This window comes from Schistocerca americana, chromosome 2, assembly GCF_021461395.2.
Source record: "Schistocerca americana isolate TAMUIC-IGC-003095 chromosome 2, iqSchAmer2.1, whole genome shotgun sequence".
In the NCBI taxonomy this organism is placed as follows: Eukaryota; Metazoa; Arthropoda; class Insecta; order Orthoptera; family Acrididae; genus Schistocerca; species Schistocerca americana.
Window position 1 is genome coordinate 203,863,768 of NC_060120.1, and position 16,125 is coordinate 203,879,892.

The following is a 16,125-nucleotide window of genomic DNA, read 5'->3' on the forward strand; positions in this document are numbered from 1 at the left end:
CTTGCCGTTGGTGGGGAAGCTTGCGTGCCTCAGCGATACAGATGGCCGTACCGTAGGTGCAACCACAACGGAGGGGTATCTGTTGAGAGGCCAGACAAACGTGTGGTTCCTGAAGAGGGGCAGCAGTCTTTTCAGTAGTTGCAGGGGCAACAGTCTGGATGACTGACCGATCTGGCCTTGTAACACTAACCCAAATGGCCTTGCTGTTCTGGTACTGCGAACGGCTGAAAGCAAGGGGAAACTACAGCCGTAAATTTTCCCGAGGGCATGCAGCTTTACTGTATGATTAAATGATGATGGCATCCTCTTGGGTAAAACATTCCGGAGGTAAAATAGTCCCCCATTCGGATCTCCGGGCGGGGACTACTCAAGAGGACGTCATTATCAGGAGAAAGAAAACTGGCGTTCTACGGATCGGAGCGTGGAATGTCAGATCCCTTAATCGAGCAGGTAGGTTAGAAAATTTAAAAAGCGAAATGGATAGGTTAAAGTTAGATATGGTGGGAATTAGTGAAGATCGGTGGCAGGAGGAACAAGACTTTTGGTCAGGTGACTATAGGGTTATAAATACAAAATCAAATAGGGGTAATGCAGGAGTAGGTTTAATAATGAATAAAAAAATAGGAGTACGGGTAAGCTACTACAAACAGCATAGTGAACGCATTATTGTGGCCAAGATAGACACGAAGCCCACGCCTACTACAGTAGTACAAGTTTATATGCCAACTAGCTCCGCAGATGACGAAGAAATTGATGAAATGTATGATGAGATAAAAGAAATTATTCAGGTAGTGAAGGGAGACGAAAATTTAATAGCCATGGGTGACTGGAATTCGGGAGCAGGAAAAGGGAGAGAAGGAAACATAGTAGGTGAATATGGATTGGGGCTAAGAAATGAAAGAGGAAGCCGCCTGGTAGAATTCTGCGCAGAACATAACTTAATCATAGCTAACACTTGATTCAAGAATCATGAAAGAAGGTTGTATACATGGAAGAACCCTGGAGATACTAGAAGGTATCAGATAGATTATATAATGGTAAGACAGAGATTTAGGAACCAGGTTTTAAATTGTAAGACATTTCCAGGGGCAGATGTGGACTCTGACCACAATCTATTGGTTATGAGCTGTAGATTAAAACTGAAGAAACTGTAAAAAGGTGGGAATTTAAAGAGATGGGACCTGGATAAACTGACTAAACCAGAGGTTGTAGAGAGTTTGAGGGAGAGCATAAGGGAACAATTGACAGGAATGGGGGAAAGAAATACAGTAGAAGAAGAATGGGTAGCTCTGAGGGATGCAATAGTAAAGGCAGCAGAGGATCAAATAGATAAAAAGACGAGGGCAAGTAGAAACCCTTGGGTAACAGAAGAAATATTGAATTTAATTGATGAAAGGAGAAAATATAAAAATGCAGTAAATGAAGCAGGCAAAAAGGAATACAAACGTCTCAAAAATGCCCGCATCTCGTGGTCGTGCGGTAGCGTTCTCGCTTCCCGCACCCGGGTTCCTGGGTTCGATTCCCGGCGGGGTCAGGGATTTTCTCTGCCTCGTGATGGCTGGGTGTTGTGTGATGTCCTTAGGTTAGTTAGGTTTAAGTAGTTCTAAGTTCTAGGGGACTGATGACCATAGATGTTAAATCCCATAGTGCTCAGAGCCATTTTTTTTTCGTCTCAAAAATGAGATCGGCAGGAAGTGCAAAATGGCTAAGCAGGCATGGCTAGAGGACAAATGTAAGGATGTAGAGGCTTATCTCACGAGGGGTAAGATAGATACTGTCTACAGGAAAATTAAAGAGACCTTTGGAGAAAACAGAACCACTTGCATGAATATCAAGAGCTCTGATGGAAATCCAGTTCTAAGCAAAGAAGGGAAAGCAGAAAGGTGGAAGGAGTATATAGAGGGTCTATACAATGGCGATGTACTTGAGGACAATATTATGGAAATGGAAGAGGATGTAGATGAAGATGAAATGGGAGATATGATACTGCGTGAAGAGTTTGACAGAGCACTGAAAGACCTGAGTCGAAACAAGGCCCCCGGAGTAGACAACATTCCATTAGAGCTACTGACAGCCTTGGGAGAGCCAGTCCTAACAAAACTCTACCATCTGGTGAGCAAGATATATGAGACAGGCGAAATACCCTCAGACTTCAAGAAGAATACAATAATTCCAATCCCAAAGAAAGCAGGTGTTGACAGATGTGAAATTTACCGAACTATCAGTTTAATAAGTCACAGCTGCAAAATACTAACGCGAATTCTTTACAGACGAATGGAAAAACTGATAGAAGCCGACCTCGGGGAAGATCAGTTTGGATTCCGTAGAAATGTTGGAAGAAGTGTGGCAATACTGACCCTACGACTTATCTTAGAAGAAAGATTCAGGAAAGGCAAACCTACGTTTCTAGCATTTGTAGACATAGAGAAAGCTTTTGACAATGTTGATTGGAATACTCTCTTTCAAATTCTGAAGGTGGCAGGGGTAAAATACAGGAAGCTAAAGGCTATTTACAATTTGTACAGAAACCAGATGGCAGTTATACGAGTCGAGGGACATGAAAGGGAAGCAGTGGTTGGGAAGGGAGTGAGACAGGGTTGTAGCCTATCCCTGATGTTATTCAATCTGTATATTGAGCAACCAATAAAGTAAACAAAGGAAAAGTTCGGAGTAGGTATTAAAATCAGTGGAGAAGAAATAAAAACTTTGAGGTTCGCCGATGACATTGTAATTCTGACAGAGACAGCAAAGGACTTGGAGGAGCAGTTGAACGGAATGGACAGTGTCTTGAAAGGAGGGTATAAGATGATCATCAACAAAAGCAAAACGAGGATAATGGAATGTAGTCGAATTAAGTCAGGTGATGCAGAGGGAATTAGATTAGGAAATGAGGCACTTAAAGTAGTAAAGGAGTTTTGCTATTTTGGGAGCAAAATAACTGATGATGGTCGAAGTAGAGAGGATATAAAATGTAGACTGGCAATGGCAAGGAAAGCGTTTCTGAAGAAGAAAAATTTGGTAACGTCGAGTATAGATTTAAATGTCAGGAAGTCGTTTCTGAAAGTATTTGTATGGAGTGTAGCCATGTATGGAAGTGAAACATGGACAATAAATAGTTTAGACATGAAGAGAATAGAAGCTTTCGAAATGTGGTGCTACAGAAGAATGCTGAAGATTAGATGGGTAGATCACATAGCTAGTGAGGAGGTATTGAATAGAATTTGGGAGAAGAGGAGCCTGTGGCACAACTTGACTAGAAGAAGGGATCGGTTGGTAGGACATGTTCTGAGACATCGAGGGATCACCAATTTAGTATTGGAGGGCAGCGTGGAGGGTAAAAATCGTAGAGGGAGACCAAGAGATGAATACACTAAGCAGATTCAGGAGGATGTAGGCTGCAGTAGGTACTGGGAGATGAAGAAGCTTGCACAGGATAGAGTAGCATGGAGAGCTGCATCAAACCAGTTTCAGGACTGAAGACCACAACAACAACAACATGGGAGTGTGAGACACAAATCGTAATCCCATAAGCATTCCGTCTAAATGATTTGTTAATCAAACAAGTTATGCATGGACAAAGTGTAGACAGTAAACGTGCACTTATAAAAATGAACACTATTCATACAAGAGTTTACCAGTGCACCAAACTGAGTAGCGACAGAGGGTTGCCAGGATAACGAAATGACACATGAATAGAAATAGAAGTAACTTAGGCATTGTTTTTCACCACCGATACTGATATGAAGCCCACTGCTTAATCAGCAGAGAGAATCTCAACTCAACTGTGAGCATGTCGCAAACCAAGAAAAATCCATTAAATTCTGTATAGTGAACGAAAATAAAAATAATTCGCATACATAGGTACTCACTGTCGTTCATAAATTTAAGTCTGTCCAACTAACAACAGAGAACTGAATTTCAACGCACAACACGTGTTAGAGCATGCCACTATACATGCAAAGAAACCCCATCTCTTCCTCGATAAAATTCAGCTATAATGTAATACTTGTCACAAATATAACCACGGAAGCTGAAGTTATGTTTAATGGAAAACTATGAAAGAAAGAATTCAATTTTCCCAAGCCCACAAATTGCAAAAATCTGTTAATTACACCATTCCAGATCAATGAAAAATGTGCTACCATGTAAGCATGTATCTGCTGTTCGAATCGAGGTCAATCCGATGATTAATAAGGAAATGCAATACACTGTACTCTGAGCAACACGTGATTGAACAAACCATGATCCAGAGAAAGGAAACTGAAAGAAAAATCACTTAAAATTGTGAATCTTCAGTAGTTTAGTATCCAGAGAAAGAAAACTGAAAGAAAAATCACTTAAAATTTTGAATCTTCAATACTTTAGTGGGCATCCCTCAAGAATCCAAGGCGCAAGCTTTTACTGAAAGTTAAGTAATGAATAGACTTAAATCCTACCATCGCCCGCCTTTCATGCTAGCTTAACAAAGGTATCTACTTTCTAGTCCTCAAACTTACGCAAAACATGGAATTCAGCCCTGTTCTTCTCGCTGTTACGTTCCGCGAATTTACTTTACACATTTCACCTTAGTAACTGTATGGGAGAATGAAGTTTCTCTGTACTACAGAACATCAGACGCGGTGGGCAATTCACGCACACACAAAATACTCCGTGCCAAAAGCACAAGAAATAGTAAATCCATCTCTAATACACCTCCTACCATAATTAATGTAGCTTTCCCAAAAGTCCAAAAAGGCCGAAGTAGAGATGGTTAAATGCTACACACTAATTACATTCCAGTAATTCGAAAACGACTGGAGTAAAGACAGAGGACACCTGCTCTGACCTACTCCCAGCGGCCGAGTCAGGTACCTGGCAAACAGTGTGCCTTCCGCTTTTCAGTGGCCCTAGGCAGGATTCGAACCTGCGACCGTATCGGTCGCGCGGTTCCAGACTGTAGCGCGTAGAACCACTCGGCCACCCCGGAGGGATTTTTTTTTTTTTTTTTTTTTTTTTTTTGGTGGGGGGGGGGGGGGGGGAGAGAGAGGAGCCAAAGATGACCAGTGTACCGCCTGCAGCTTAACGGTATACGTGCTCGGGTACCTAACCTGCTGCAATTCTAAAACTCTCTGTCTTTCGACTGAAACTACCACTATTGGTACAACTGCCCTAGCGTACAACAAGTGCCAAGGCGTTCATCTGGTGTTTAGCTGAAATCGGCAATCGTTGACGTGATGTCCCTAATTCGCTACTTTGAAACGACATATTGAATTCATCGTTCTTCGTTGTTTCCGTATTATAACGTGTGAATTATGACAGTATGCCATTTCAAGGCAACGGCGCATTGGAAATTTATCAAAGGCACGTCACTCTAGGTACGATTCGTTATAATTAAATGTCAGTTAACGACACATCGACTGTAAAAGTCCTCAGGAGATTCTAGGATGAACGAGAATAATGCTAAAAATAGTATGTGATTGATGTCATCATGTGGTTAGAAAATGATATAAAATGATCGTGTGGCGTTGCTGTCCGGGAGGCCCCTACCGGGCGAGTTCGGCGGCCGGTTTGCAAGTCTTATTTCAGGTGACACCACATTGGGCGACTTCCGTGTCGATGATGATAACGAAAGAATGATGAGGAGAATACGACACCCCGTCCTCGAGCGGAGAAAATCTGAAACCCGACCGAGAAACGAACCCGGGCCCGCTGCATGCCAGGCAAACGCGGTACCACCCAGCTAAGCAGGTGGACATGTGATTAGAGACGTGCTGTTGCAGTGCAGAAGAAGGTTTGCGTTTTGGTAGATGCTAATATTTTTCGTCATCTTCTCGTAAGTAACAGATTCTGGTACTTTCTTGTTCATGTTACAGAAAAGCATTTTCTGCAGTAATTGGCGTTCCTTTGATTTCGTGACTTCAGTTTGATTAAAAAACGAAAGATGAAAAGAGCAGCAATCGTATTTACAGTCTTGCTTGACGTAAATAATTAGCTGTGATCAAATGCATAACAATGTTTTCGTAAATTTGCTGGGGAAGACAAAGTTCACACCACACAGCAAGCGAGGGTTTCAGACGAATGGAGGGACGTTGTGTGAGCTATTACAGATTTCAGCCGAACATCAGCCGCACAACATAGCACTTCCTCATTGTCCATACAACAGATACTGGTTTCCCTTACGAAAACTAACGCTCACTCATTTCAATCAAACACAGTAGATTAGTAATAGGAAAGGGATATATGAAGCATACAGGTGCACAAGTCTGAAAGTGAATGTTGAAAATAACACTAGTCATTTCCTTCCGAGAGGCTTAGTACTTTCGCAGACAGGTAGCGGGTGTCAATGTATAAGAGAACGATTTGCAAGAGCAGATAAATATATGAGACGAATCTCGGAATCCCCCCACTCTCTTTGTCTGCCTCCTCCTGCCTCTCACTCTGTCCAGCTCTTCCTCTTCCCTTTCTCTGTCCATCTCCTCTTTCCCCTCTCTCTGTCCATCGCCTACTTCCCCTCTTTCTGTCCATTTCCTCCTTTCCCTCTCTCTCTACCTTCTCCATCGCTCCTCTTTGTCCACCTCTTCCATCCCCTCTCTCTGTCCATCTCCTCCTTTTCTTTTATAGGGTGTCCCATTTATCTTGACCACCCTAAATAACTGTTTGTCCAGATGCAAATTACAAAATGTTTCAAGAAAATGTTCTTTAGCCGTCAGACGGACATCAATCAGCTTGATTTCCTTCGTTGTAGCTTTGTTTTTTACAAAGATATGAACAGCGGTATGACTTTTTAAAATGGCACCCTGTATTTTTTATTCCTTAATTCGTTTCCTCTCGTAAAGACTTCTTCAAAAATATATCAAAGTGTACCATTCACTGAAACACGTTATTAATTACATAACACAACTTTGACGTTGACGCTCCCAGCGCTTAGTGCAGGTACTCGACGTAATGGAACACATCCACGCGCAGACGTTGACAGAGGACAAATGTAAACATAAGTAAAATGCACACCCGTCATTCCGTCAACCATCGTCAGGGGAAGAGTTGTGTGAGTAGATTGTACACCAACGAAGAGAGGGTAGACATGCTACTCATCTAAGGGGAATGTAAGTTAGCAGAACAGTAATTGCAATACTGTTTTCTTACGTACGGGTACATTTAGTATAGTAGTTTAGTCCTGTTAAACATTGTTGTGTAGAGTAGGCATACAGTAAAGGCTGTCCTTCTTACAAACTGCATCGACATAACGTTTCTTTTATTGTTGTTGTTGTTGTTGAAGGTAGGCGAAATGCTATGCAGGCAGCGGAACTGTAAGAGAGCGATATCCTGACAAGAACCCACCTTCCCGACGGATGCTCTCTCGTCTTGTTGCGACGCTTCAGGAAACGGGAAGTTTCAACCCATGACAACGCAATCGTTGTAGCACCCGCACAGACGAAGCTGCCAAAGTTACTGTTCTCGCTTCCGTTGCTATGAATCCACATGTGAGCACACGTCAGCTTGAACAGGAACTTGGCATTCCTAAACCCAGTGTACATCGTATTCCTACACGTCACTGGTTCCATCCTTACCATGTACACCTACATCAAGAATTGCATGGGAATGATTTCCAGAATCGTGTACAGTTCTGTCAGTGGGCACAGCAGCCAATCCTTGCCAAACCGAACTTCTTCTCCAATGTTCTGTTTACCGATGTATGTTCCTTCTCAAAGGACAGGTAAATACATGGAACATGCATTGTTTGTCCAGCGACAAACCGACGATGGCTAAGACAGGTGGGACATCAGCGTCAATGGAGAGTTAACGTCTGGTGTGGGATTCTTCGTACTACAATTATTGGCCCTTATTTCATCAACGGTAGTCTAAATGGCACAGCGTATACCAGCTTCCTCAGAAGAATTCTTCCTCCTTTTCAGGATGAAGTGCTGCTAAGAACAATAATGCACATGTGGTATGAACACGATGGATGTCTAGCACATAATGCCCTGCATGCACGTCGTGTTCTGAACCGAAGGTATCCTGCCAGATGGATTGGTCGCGGAGGAACTGTTACTTGGCCTACTAGGTCTCCTGATTTAAATCCTCTGGACTTTTTTCTTTGGGGATGCGTTAAAGACTTGTCTATCGCGATATTCCAACTACTCGAGATGACATGCAAGAACGTATCGTGCTTGCTTGTAATTCTCTTCAGCAAGCAACACTGTAAGTAATAAATAATTCTTTCGTACAACGAGTGCACCAGTGTATCGGTGACCAGGGTCACCACTTTGAGCACCTTTGAATGTTCTGCTCCTGGGCAATGCTAGAGGAGAGTCAAAATCAATTTGGTGTTATGTTTTTACCTGATTTTCATTTGTTTTCTGACAACTCCAGCAAGTGGACGAGTTTGTGATCCCGGGCTCAAAATCAGTGTTGTGTTATGTAATTAATAACGTTGTGTTTCAGTGAATGGTACACTGTGTTACATTTTTGAAGAAGTTCAAATGGTTCAAATGGCTCTGAGCACTATGGGACTTAACATCTGTGGTCATCAGTCCCCTAGAACTTAGAACTACTTAAACCTAACTAACCTAAGGACATCACACACATCCATGCCCGAGGCAGGATTCGAACCTGCGACCGTAGCAGTCCCGCGGTTCCGGACTGAGCGCCTAGAACCGCTAGACTACCGCGGCCGGCTTTGAAGAAGTCTTTATGAGAGGAAATGAATTACCAAATAAAAAATTCAGGGTGCCATTTAAAAAAGTCATACCGCTGTTCATATCTTTGTAAAAAACAAAGCTACAACGAATGCAATCATGCTGATTGATGTCCCCGTGACGGCTAAAGAACATTTGCTTGAAACATTTTGTAATTTGCTTCTGGACAAACAGTTATTTAGGGTGGTCAAGATAAATGGGACACCCTATATATGTTGAACGATATGTTGTACAGTGATAAAACTTTGCAGGTATATTGAGCGACATGCTCTATGCTAAACGTGTGGATGCTCTATGCTAAACGTGTTGCGAATAGAATGGGTAACAAGGAATTATTACATTTGAACATGACGCCATACCTCATGCGACAGTTTTACTGCATGAACATCGAAAATGTAGTGAGGGATGAACTTTTTTCATTTCATTATTATGTGGGTGGAGGGGTTAGCGAGAAAAAGTTCGTGAAGGTTTTAAATTATGTATAAAATTTTTTGCAACTCAGTAAGTGCTCTCGTTCTGAAATATTGCATCAATAAAATCTTGGTAGGCGGGCGTTGTGGCCTACGCTTCTTTTTCACCCCAATCCCCACCCCTTTGATAAGTATGTGGTTGTTACCCCACAGAGATTCTCTCCAGACGCTAAGACGCGTACCAAGTTTGGTTGAAATCGTTTTAGTGGTTCTAGACTGCTTCCCGAGAACAACATCGTCTTTATACTGAAAATAAAACATCATGGTTGGAAAGTTATTTTTACTTAAAAATTAAATTTTAAATAAAAATGAAATAAAAAGAACTTTCCAACCGTGACTGTTTTATTTTCAGTATAACCACGAAAATCGGTTGCTATATCAATCAGCCAACAAAGGAGTAGAGTGAATGCAATATCGTCTTTTTTCGATGGATCCCATTTAAATTCCACGAGTAGTTCTGTTACATTTTTCCGTAGGCTATACTGGAATATAGGATGCTAGGAGCGGATTTCTGAATTCGGTGGAAGTCTACTGCCGTGCCTATGTGATGAGGACTGCAGTTGGTGGCACTAGTGCCGTGCTGGATACAGATGCGTTGGTTGCTCCGCAGGCGGTGGACGGCGGCGGCGGCCGGGAGGCGGTGCAGGGCGGCCCCGGGGGCGGCCGCGTGCGGCTCTTCTCCTCGGTGGTGACCGGCCTCCGCATGGACACCAACTACACGTTCGAGGTGCGGCCCGCCGCTCCGCAGGGGGCCGCCGCCAAGGCGCGCGGACAGACCATCGCCGTCGCCACCAGGGGCTGTGAGTAGGCGCCGGTCCAGCTGGTACCGTCAAGTGCGGGCAGAAGATTAAGTCAGCCAGCTGAAAGCACGCTAGTCGCTTTGGGACGCACCAGGTGGTGTAGAGCTGGTGACAGGCTGTCACGTGACCTTCCACCACTGACCTAAGCCGCGCAAGTGAAATTTTGGAAATGTGTGGTAAGGTCCTGTGCGACCAAACTGCTGAGGTCATCGGTCCCTAACCTTACACACTACTTAATCTAAATTAAACTAACTTATGCTAAGGACAACACACAGACCCATGCCCGAGGGAGGACTCGAACCTCCGAGCCACGCGGACCGTGACAAGGCGCCTAAGACCGCGCGGCTACCCCGCGCGGCCGCGCTAGTGTAATGGTGTGTATGTAGAGCTGTAAAACTACCGTAGACTGTCCTAAGTAAGCGTAGACTACGGTACTTTTCCTAGCAGCCTTTGTCAGTAACGATCACAAACGTGTTACCTGTACTTTAGGTGTGTTACATACCTATGGACGTTATCTCATTTCGTTCGCTTTGTTTGGGTATGCGATCAGTGTCTTACAAGGGAACCTCCCCATCGCACCCCCCTCAGATTTAGTTATAAGTCGGCACAGTGGATAGGCCTTGAAAAACTGAACACAGATCAATCGAGAAAACAGGAAGAAGTTGTGTGGAACTATAAAAAATAAGCAAAATATACAAACTGAGTAGTCCACGCGAACATATGCAACATCAGGGAAAGTGTAAGCTCTGGAGCACCGTGGTCCCGTGGTTAGCGTGAGCAGCTGTGGAACGAGAGATCCTTGGTTCAAATCTCCCCTCGATAAAAAAAATTTTCTTTATTATGGCAAAGTTATGATCTGTCCATTGGTTCATTGACGTCTCTGTTCACTGTAATAAGTTCAGTGTCTGTGTTTTGCGACCGCACCACGAAACCGTGCGATTAGTAGACGAAAGGACGTGCCTCTCCAATGGGAACCGAAAACAGTTGACCGCAAGGTCATAGGTCAACCGATTCTTCCACAGGAAAACGCGTCTGATATATTTTATACGACACTGGTGACGGCATGTGCGTCACATGACAGGAATATGTTGTCGACCCACCTAACTTGTACACTTGGCGAATGGGTAAAAAGATTCTTCTACCTTGCCCGATTTAGGTTTTCTTGTGGATGTGATAATTACTCCCAAAAAAGTGATGAAAACATAAGAGTTTGTCACATAAACTGCAACACATGAATCCAAAAGTCTCACAGTCGCACACTTTTCCCTGTGCTCTGTCAAAACATATGTTTTTAACGTTTTCAAATTTTTCCGTGTGTAGACCGTCAAATCCTGCATATGTCCAAGCTAATCTGAACATGTCCTGGAATTTTGGAGAGCGAAGTTGATTATGTGTCAGTGCCCGAAGTTTGATAATTGTCTGAAAATGAAAAATTAAACTTTTTGCTCGAAGGAAGACTTGAACCAGAGACCTCTCGCCCCGCAGCTGCTCAAGCTAACCACGGGACCACTGAGCTCCTCAGTTCTGGCTATCCTTGATGTTGCCTATCTTGCGCTTGGACTACTCAGTTTGTATATTTTGCTTATTTTTTTAATAGTCCCACACAACTTCTTCCTGTTTTCTCGATTGATCTGTGTTCAGTTTTTCAAGGCCTATCCACTGTGCCAACTTATAACTAAATCTGAGGGGGGTGTGACGGGGAGGTTCCCTTGTTAGTAGACTGCCCTATAAACCGGAAGCAGTGAACGGTCTAGAACAGGCTCATCCAAGAATTGCGCCCGGCGGACGCGCCCGCGCCCCTCGAGCGCTAGGCAGTGTAGTTCAGCGCCCCGTCCGCCACCGTGTGTCGCTGTGTCGCTACTGTCGCCATAGGAGCGAGAGAGAGAGAGAGAGAGAGAGAGAGAAAGAGAGAGAGAGCTGCAGAGCGAGTGAGACCGCACAGCACTGCTCTGCGCTGGACTGCCCCGCGGTCAGATCCGACCTAAACAAAACATTCTATCTTAGAATTAATTTTATGTGAGGGATATAGAGTCTCATTCTTACTGTTAGTAGTTACAAGTAAGTATTTTTTGTTATACTTCGTGCTACAATTTTTTGTATCCTGTTTCAGAGTTTAGAAATCGGATCCTTAGTTTGCTGTTTTGTACGTAATAATTTTAACTGACCAAGTTTCAAAACTTATTAAAATAGAATTAAGGTTATGAAGCTCTTTAATTCTTACAGTCAACATTGTTAAAGAAGACAATTAACATTTTACACATTTTTCTTTTTCAAGGAAACGATTCTGTATAACCTTGGTACAATATTCCGTGAGACTGCTAACCTCAAAGAATTGGTCAAATTTTTATCGCCAAGGAATGAACGGTTCTGAGTTTTAGCAAGCTTTAAAAGAGAGAAAAAGCGCTCACAAATATACGTGGAACCAAACTTTGAGAGAACTTTGGCCGCGTGCTTCAGCAGATGAGAATATTTTTCTCGTGGAAGACAGCTGTAAAAGTCATCCAAAGTTTTACACATAAGAAAGCGGTCCTTCAGGCGGATATGGCACTGTAGGTCAATCAGCTCTAGTTGAAGCACATGTGAGACGTCCTCTGCCCGAAGGGAAAACGGGCGAACAAATACAGGGTTATTACAAATGATTGAAGCGATTTCACAGCTCTACAATAATTTTATTATTTGAGATATTTTCACAAATGCTTTGCACATACATACAAAAACTCAAAATGTTTTTAGGCATTCACAAATGTTCGATATGTGCCCCTTTAGTGATTCGGCAGACATCAAGCCGATAATCAAGTTCCTCCCACACTCGGCGCAGCATGTCCCCATCAATGAGTTCGAAAGCATCGTTGATGCGAGCTCGCAGTTCTGGCACGTTTCTTGGTAGAGGAGGTTTAAACACTGAATCTTTCACATAACTCCACAAAAAGATATCGCATGGGGTTAAGTCGGGAGAGCGTGGAGGCCATGACATGAACTGCTGATCATGATCTCCACCACGACCGATCCATCGGTTTTCCAATCTCCTGTTTAAGAAATTCCGAACATCATGATGGAAGTGCGGTGGAGCACCATCCTGTTGAAAGATGAAGTCGGCGCTGTCGGTCTCCAGTTGTGGCATGCGCCAATTTTCCAGCATGTCCAGATACACGTGTCCTGTAAGGTTTTTTTCGCAGAAGAAAAAGGGGACCGTAAACTTTAAACCGTGAGGCATCCAGAAGCTTCAAACTGCGCATACCATCGCCGAATGGAGTTAGCAGTTGGTGGATCTTTGTTGAACTTCGTCCTGAAGTGTCGTTGCACTGTTATGACTGACTGATGTGAGTGCATTTCAAGCACGACATACGCTTTCTCGGCTCCTGTCGCTATTTTGTCTCACTGCGCTCTCGAGCGCTCTGGCGGCAGAAACCTGAAGTGCGGCTTCAACCGAACAAAACTTTATGAGTTTTTCTACGTATCTGTAGTGTGTCGTGACCATATGTCAATGAATGGAGCTACAGTGAATTTATGAAACCGCTTCAGTCATTTGTAGTAGCCCTGTATATCTATCGGCTGGCGTTCGGGCTGTTCGCACGGCCAGCTAAGGGGCACGGCTCGGCCGCTGCAGCAACATAGGAATTCGCCCGGGGCGCTGCGCTGGCCGCGGGCGATCGCGGGCGCTGGCGCCCCAGGGGCACAGTTTGGACGAGCCTGGTCTAGAAACCTACAGAACACTTTTGTGCAACATTGATATCCCCATGTCCGTTACTGAAAAATAAACGCTATTTGTAGGAAAATTGGAATTGTAAATGTTAATTCGGGTCTCGTTCGAAAGTTGTTGATCTATAATGTAAAACAAAGGGATGATGTAGTAAAAAATTTAAAAAAAATTCTATACATACTTATCATACAGCGCTATAAAAAACAATTTCCTCAAAATGAAGGTAAAATTAAAGAAAAAAATTTCAGATTGAACAAAAACGTACCAAACATCGCTTCAATACTTCGACGACTTTATATACAACTTGCTTCTGTTGTTCATAAACAACTTTTGCACTTATCAATAGTAACCGGATTCCATTGCCTTTGATCATCACGAAAAACGTTCTATTAATTATAAAGTAATAATAATAATTACATAGACTTCTTATGTTTTTGCATGTAAACTGTACTTGCATTAAAATTAGTTGCTTTGGTTACATAAAAGCGCAGAAATTTCGCGATCGTCTAATTTTTATTACTTTAAAATATTTTTATATTTTTTAAGGATATTAAATACACAATAGTGTAATACTGAACGATGTGCGTTTCTAATTATGTCAAAACAAACAAACAAAAAGCAAACAGAAGTTGTCAGTTCTCAGTTTCCCTCACACACACATTCATGTATGTTTCTTTCCCTACCAATGTCGCCGGCCGAAGTGGCCGTGCGGTTAAAGGCGCTGCAGTCTGGAACCGCAAGACCGCTACGGTCGCAGGTTCGAATCCTGCCTCGGGCATGGATGTTTGTGATGTCCTTAGGTTAGTTAGGTTTAACTAGTTCTAAGTTCTAGGGGACTAATGACCTCAGCAGTTGAGTCCCATAGTGCTCAGAGCCATTTGAACCAACCCTACCAATGTCATCCAGTACTACTGGTAATCGTATCATTTACTACGCCATTTATGTACCATACCAAAACCACCGAACAGTAGTTTTGGTAGAGGACAACTCTGTGTGTTTCAGACATGGAATCACCCCAGGTAGGTGGGTCATTACTGAAGACAATTCTACTGCTCAGTTTCATTCTAGGCCTAAAAAGTGTCTGGAGACGCCCTGGACAGCGGCGGGATACTAACCTGGCTGGCGCTCAGCCATTATTGACACTTAGAAGGTCATTGTCAGGCATTTCGCGATTATTAATGCTTGTCGAACTATTATTGGTCATAATGCTTTATGAAGTTTTTAAGTAGACTTAATTTATGAAATTACTTCTTACAAGTTATTTAGTAGTTAACAGGACCCAAGAAAACTCCTTTTCATTAAATTCATTCGTAGTAACAATAAGCTTTAGCCGCTGCTGCTGCATGCTGCTGCGAATTGCTGTAAGCCACGTGGAAAAAGGCAGTCATCTAAAGAGGTGAGTGCAAAACCTAAGGCCAAGACAGGTTGGACAAGCCAGATTCTGTATCACTTGTAAATTCTTATTCAAATACGCAGTCAGATATCTTAGGTATTCATTGTTACAGGTTCATTTGTTCCTGCAGTTTTTCATATTCAAATACGCAGTCAGATAGCTTATCCGAAGGTTAGTTTTAAGTTTTCCAGGTAGCGATCTGTTGAGGGCTTAAATGACAGTGAAAATGACACTCATACAACACGCACATAGCGATTGCAGGTTAGTTTCATATTACTGATACCTCAGGTTGCTTATCTAGTCCATTTTTAGTGATGAACTTAGGCTTGATTATTGCAAACTCAGGCTAACAATTACGAGCGTAACCCTACAATGGGGCCTTACGCTATGCTTGCGAATTTTATCTTGAATTCCATCTTCAAGCGTAGTTAAGCCATCTAAATCTCTATTTGCCATATAAATTAAATTAGGTCTTGAGTGTGGAAAGATCTGTCATCACCGACCTGAGGGCAGCGTGACACGTCTTCTGTCTCGGATCTCTCGACCAACGCTACTGAAATTAGTGATGGGGAGCTCGTGAATGAGTCGTTCAAATGAACGCTTCACTCCACTGAAGTGTGAACTAACCACTCAATTTCAATGAACTGCTACTTCAAACTCTTCACAGATAACACACTCCACACTTCCTTCAAGTTCACTCACTCTCTTCCCCTCTCCCTCATCCCATTACATCGGCGTTACGTCACTCATTCTCCCTTCACTTCAGTCCCCCCTCTACTGCCTGTCGACGAATCGCGCGGCGTTTGTGGGAAACTATAGGTTCTCGATGGGTTGGGGAGGTGAGGGGCGATGGGAAGGCAGCGTCAGCTGCTTCCTGCAGTGCTGACATCATTACCCGTGACTATTTGTGCAGTTCAGTTATACTTCGCGTCTACCGGAAGCCTACCGTTGGCAGCGCTTTCGGACAAATTAATATTACAGATACAAACGAAGAGGCTGGCTGTGTGAGCACGCACAGCCAACATGAAAATAAAAGTTTTGTTAATAACACTGAAAGAGGGATTTTACCTGAAATCATATCAATTAC

General features: G+C 43.1%; 1 protein-coding gene across 1 annotated transcript in view; it reads left to right on the plus strand.

The window, feature by feature from the left end:
* Positions 1-16,125, plus strand: part of LOC124593878 — a 256,554-nt gene that overhangs the window by 186,973 nt on the left and 53,456 nt on the right. The window contains exon 3 of the mRNA XM_047132225.1: positions 9,756-9,945. Coding sequence (XP_046988181.1) covers positions 9,756-9,945 — 190 coding nt within the window. The remainder of the gene's footprint in view (positions 1-9,755; positions 9,946-16,125) is intronic.